Here is a 4,936-nt window from a genome sequence, read left to right as displayed (position 1 = left end):
GAAGCTAGACTCGATTTTGAATTGATCCAATGGCTGTTCTCACATGTGTAAGGTATCTTTGCTTTTGCTTTACCTTTCCAGCATGAGACAGGCTGTCACCGCGAGCCTTATCCTTCTCCAACGGACTGATTCTTCTCCAAGACTAAAGGCATTCACCTTTTACCACTCTAACTCCTCATTTTAACTTTCACCTTTGGTTAATGTTTGTGATCATCCTTGATGTGTACGGCCAGTTCCTTCTGTACGGATTGTACGGCTATGGCTGATCACAAACTCTCCCAAAGTCTCATCCCTTCATTCCCTTTCAGTCTCTTAACTCCTTGTGCCTTCTCATACATTGTACTCAACTCATTTCAACACTCCCCCTCAAGCTTGATCTTGTTGATTGATCAAGCTTGGAAACCATGAGATCTTCCTCATTAAAAACCTCACCAAGGAAAACCCTTTGGGACAAAACTTTGATGAGGGAAAAAGAGTAAAGACCTCATAGTAAGGGGACTTTAGCCACTTGGTGTGAGATCCACGAGTCCTAGCCTGATATGAATGGACTCCATGGTCTTCTGTCTCGCGGCTTTAGTAAAGACATCAGCTAACTGATCCTCACTTCGTGTATAGCATGGCAAGATTACTCCCAAGACAATCATCTGCCTCACCTTGTGACAATCAACTTCAATGTGCTTGGTTCTCTCATGGAAGAATGAGTTGGTTGCAATGTGTATAGCCGCTTGATTATCACAATGCATAGTCATTGGAGTTGCTTGCTCTATCTCCAAATGCTTCAAGATCCCTTTGATCCATACCAACTCATTGGTAAGCTTCAGCATTGCTCTATACTCAGCTTCAGCACTTGAACAAGACACCACCTTCTGCTTCTTGCTCTTCCAAGTCACCAAGTTGCCTCCAATGAATGTACAGTAGCCGGTGGTTAATCTTCTGTCTGCTCTATCTCCAGCCCAATCCGCATCACAATATCCCACTACTTCAGTACTCTTGTTGCATCCCATCCAAACTCCAAGGCTTGATGTCCCGTTCAGATACAAGAGCAGTCTCTCCACCATGCGCCAGTGATGATCCTTTGGGACTTGCATATGCTGGCTCACTTGGTTCACAGCAAAGCAAATGTCTGGTCGTGTGATGGTGAGGTAGATGAGCTTCCCTACTAGCTTCCTGTTAGCTTTGGATCATGAAAGGCCTTGCTATCTTCAATCTCCCCCTCACGTGGAATCTTGTATCCATCTTCAAGAGGCATCTTTGCTGTCTTATCTCCTTGTATACCTGCATCTTTCAAAAGATCAAGTGTGTACTTCCTTTGGGAAATGAACAATCCTTCCTTAGATCTACACAGCTCAATTCCAAGGAAGTATTTCATTTCTCCTAAGTCTTTGATTTCAAACACAGATTTCAAAAACTCCTTTGTGGCTTTTATACCAGCCTTATCACTACATGTTATGATAATGTCATCAACATATACAAGTAGACAGATGATACCTGAGGGTGTAGTGAGAGTGAAGAGAGTGTGATCCAATTCAGACTTCTTGAACCCACGCCCATTTAAGGTAGTGCTCAGCTTGTTATACCATGCTCTAAAAGATTGCTTCAACCCATAGATAGCCTTCTTGAGTCTCAATACATTTCCAGGTTTCACAAGGTGCTCTAGACCCGGTGGAGGATGCATATACACTTCATCCTCTAGCTCTCCTTGAAGAAAGGCATTCTTCACATCCATCTGCCAAAGCTCCCACTCAAGATTCACAGCAAGAGATAGTACAATTCTTATGGTATGGAGTTTGGCAACAGGGGCAAAGGTATCAATGTAGTCTTCCCCATATGTTTGAGTGTATCCTCTAGCCACCAATCTTGTCTTCTTCCTCTCAATAGTTCCATCAGGTAGATACTTGATAGTGAATATCCACTTGCTTGTTACTGCCTTCTTCCCTCTTGGCAACTCACTTTCAAACCAAGTGTCATTCTTTATCATAGCATTTGCTTCATCACCCACTGATTCTTTCCAATCTTCATGTAACATTGCTTCTTCATATGATCTTGGTACACTGCTCTCATCTAAGCTTGTAATGAATGCACAATGTTCCTTTGGGTAACTCGCAAATGAGCACACAGCCTGAGAGGGATGCTTCACAGCTTGAGCATTGTAGTACACTCTCGTGTTTACCCAGTTGGAAGCATCTCTCTTCAGCCGTGTGCTTCTCCTTAATGGGGCTTGTTCCACCTCCACCACCGTAGGCTGGACCACCGTAGGCTGAACTGCTTCTCTTTCTACTTCATTTGGTTCCACATGATCTTCTTGTATGGATTCTTCCTCTCTTTGTATCACACCTTGACCATGACTATCTGAGTCTTGATCCTCATGATCTTCAGGCTCAGCCTCATTTCCCCCCTCATGATCATGGTGTGATGGTTCTTCAGCTTCATTCTCCTTTGATGGTTGCTGATCCTGGGACATGTTGATTCCAAGTCCTTCCAGTACACGCCTAAGACTTGTAGCTCGATCAGATGGTTGAGACAAATCTTCAAGATCTTCCCACTTTCTATCTCCATAAAAGCTCTTATCCTCCAAGAACTTCACATCTCTAGACACAAGAACTCTCCTGGCTTCTGAATCATAGCATTTGTATCCCTTTTGTGACGTTGAGTAGCCAATGAACATGGCTCTTGTGCTCTTTGCTTCTAGCTTATTCCTTAGCTCCCCGGGTACAAGTACAAAGCACACGCATCCAAAGACTCTTAAGTGATCCAGCACAGGCTTGCTTCTGTTTAGAACTTCATAAGGAGCTTGATCTTCCAGGATCTTGGTTGGTATCCTATTGATTAGATAACAAGCCGAGATCACAGCATCACTCCAGAATCTCTTAGGCACACTTGTATGAAACATCATAGACCTTGCCACCTCCATTAGGTGTCTATTCTTTCTCTCAGCTACACCGTTCTGTTGAGGAGTGTATGGACAACTTGTCTGATGTAGAATCCCATGTTGAGCTAGGTGACTCTTGAATGCATTGCCAGTATATTCTCCACCATTATCAGACCTGAAAATCTTAATCTTGGCATTATACTGGTTAGATACATAAGATTGAAAGTTTTTAAATGCATCAAGAACCCTATCCTTTGTTTTAATGAGTGTTATCCAGGTGTATTTAGATATCTCATCTATAAATGTGACAAAGTACTTGTAATTATCTCTAGATAGGCAGGGAGCAGTCCATACATAAGAGTGAACAAGATCAAAACACTTATCATAGATAGTAGTAGATCTTTTAAAAACAGTCTTACAATGTTTTCCCAAAATACAAGCCTCACAATCATTATTTTTAAACATGACACCTGGAAACATTAAGCTTAAGGCTCTAACATGTGGAGGTCCTAGCCTAGAATGCCATAATGCACCTTTACTTAAAACAGAACTCAGCAAACAACTAGAAATGGGGTTAATGTCTTCAAGTACATAAAGATCCCCCTTGGTTACTCCTTGTCCGATCAACTTATTGCTCTCAATATCCTGAAATGTCACATTGTTAGGACTAAAGATAACATTGCATTGTAGATCATTGGTACATCTTTTAACAGATAAGAGATTAGAAGTAAAATCAGGCATGTAAAATGCTTTAGAGTTCTTATCAAATAGCTTTAAGTCTCCTACACCTTTAATGGGAATTCTATCTCCATTGGCAATCATTACATGTCCATGAGCAGGTTCTATGTTTTTGATCAAGCTATCATCACTAATCATGTGATGAGATGCACCAGAGTCAACAATCAATGGTTTTATGCCTCTAGCAAGATGAGTTCTAGGTGATTCATTTCTCAGTTTTAATTTCTCAATGATATCTATCAACCTATTCTCATTCCTAGGCATCATATGAGCAGTATATGAGTAACCAAGAGTGTTTTCGAATGTACCAGACTCCTTAAGAGCTTTGATGAGGGCATCAATGTCAGATTTGCGGATCACTTCATGCTCCAAACTCTTTGCGGCCGTGTAGTGAGTTGCCATTGCCTTGCCTGCGCTTTCACCCACTTGTGCACTTGAGCCTGCTCCTGATGGACCGGCTTCACTTGCTTCAGTAGACAGGTTAGCTCTGGCTTCTCGATCCTTGTTGAACTTGGCCGGCTTGAGATGGGGATGAAGGATCCAGCACTGGCTCCTCTTGTGTCCCGGCTTCTTGCAGTGATCACAGTTGCCTCCAAACCTCCTCTCATCACCATACTTCCTCTCATCAGTCTTGTATGCTGCACGGTTAGCTTGCGCTCCTTCCTCAGCCTTGTTGGCTAGAGCTAAGTCTCCCTTGCTTCCGAAGAGCCCAAGTGACCCTTCCTCCTTCTGAAGTTGCGCACACACTTCCTCCATGGATGGGAGATTTGGCATCCTCAACATGTGCTTGATCACATCGTTGAATGGAGGATCCAACGTCAACAGCAACCCAAACACCTGATCCTGCTCCCTCCTCTCCATGAGTAGCTCTTGATCATTAGTGCTTGGCCTCAACGATTCAAGCTCAGACCACAAGGATCTATACTTGCCCAAATGCTTGGTGAACTCCTCTCCATCTTGTACCAGTGTGTTGATAGCTTTCTTGATCTCATACACACGGTTCAGATTGGTAACGTTCCCAAAAGTCTTTTGGAGTACCTCCCACTGGTGTTTTGGAGTCTCGCAGTAGCTGTAGGCTTCCAAGAGAGGTTCTTCAAGTGATCCTTGCAGCACAGATAGCACCATCAAGTCATCTTGAATCCACTTCTTTCCATCAGCAACCGCGAGCTCTCTTCCACCTTCTTCCTCACTGGCCACTGGTGCTGGAGCTTCATCTGTGATGTGACCCCATAACCCTAGCCTCCCAATGGCTGTCTTCACAAGCCTAGACCACAACAGGTAGTTTCCCCCACCCTTGAGTGAAATCGGAACCGTAATAACCTTGTTTCC

The 4,936-nt window shown here is 43.4% G+C and overlaps 1 protein-coding gene across 1 annotated transcript; it reads right to left on the bottom strand.

Moving 5' to 3' along the window:
* Positions 1-3,457: 3,457 nt before the first annotated feature.
* On the bottom strand, positions 3,458-4,652 carry LOC117129905. The gene is made up of 2 exons (XM_033283120.1): positions 3,916-4,652; positions 3,458-3,514 (listed from the first exon to the last, which is right to left on the bottom strand). Exons 1-2 carry the CDS (start codon positions 4,466-4,468, stop codon positions 3,507-3,509), a joined length of 561 nt encoding a protein of 186 aa, XP_033139011.1. The 5' UTR covers positions 4,469-4,652; the 3' UTR covers positions 3,458-3,506.
* Between the last annotated feature and the right edge of the window lie 284 nt (positions 4,653-4,936).

This window comes from Brassica rapa, unplaced genomic scaffold, assembly GCF_000309985.2.
Source record: "Brassica rapa cultivar Chiifu-401-42 unplaced genomic scaffold, CAAS_Brap_v3.01 Scaffold0238, whole genome shotgun sequence".
NCBI classification, from domain to species: domain Eukaryota; kingdom Viridiplantae; phylum Streptophyta; class Magnoliopsida; order Brassicales; family Brassicaceae; genus Brassica; species Brassica rapa.
The sequence above is the reverse complement of the archived record's forward strand: the minus strand, read 5'-3'. Positions and strand labels throughout refer to the sequence as shown.

Bases quoted from the DNA above. Each gene is read 5' to 3' on its own strand.
- LOC117129905 (XM_033283120.1), bottom strand. From the start codon at position 4,468: ATGGAGAGGAGGGAGCAGGATCAGGTGTTTGGGTTGCTGTTGACGTTG.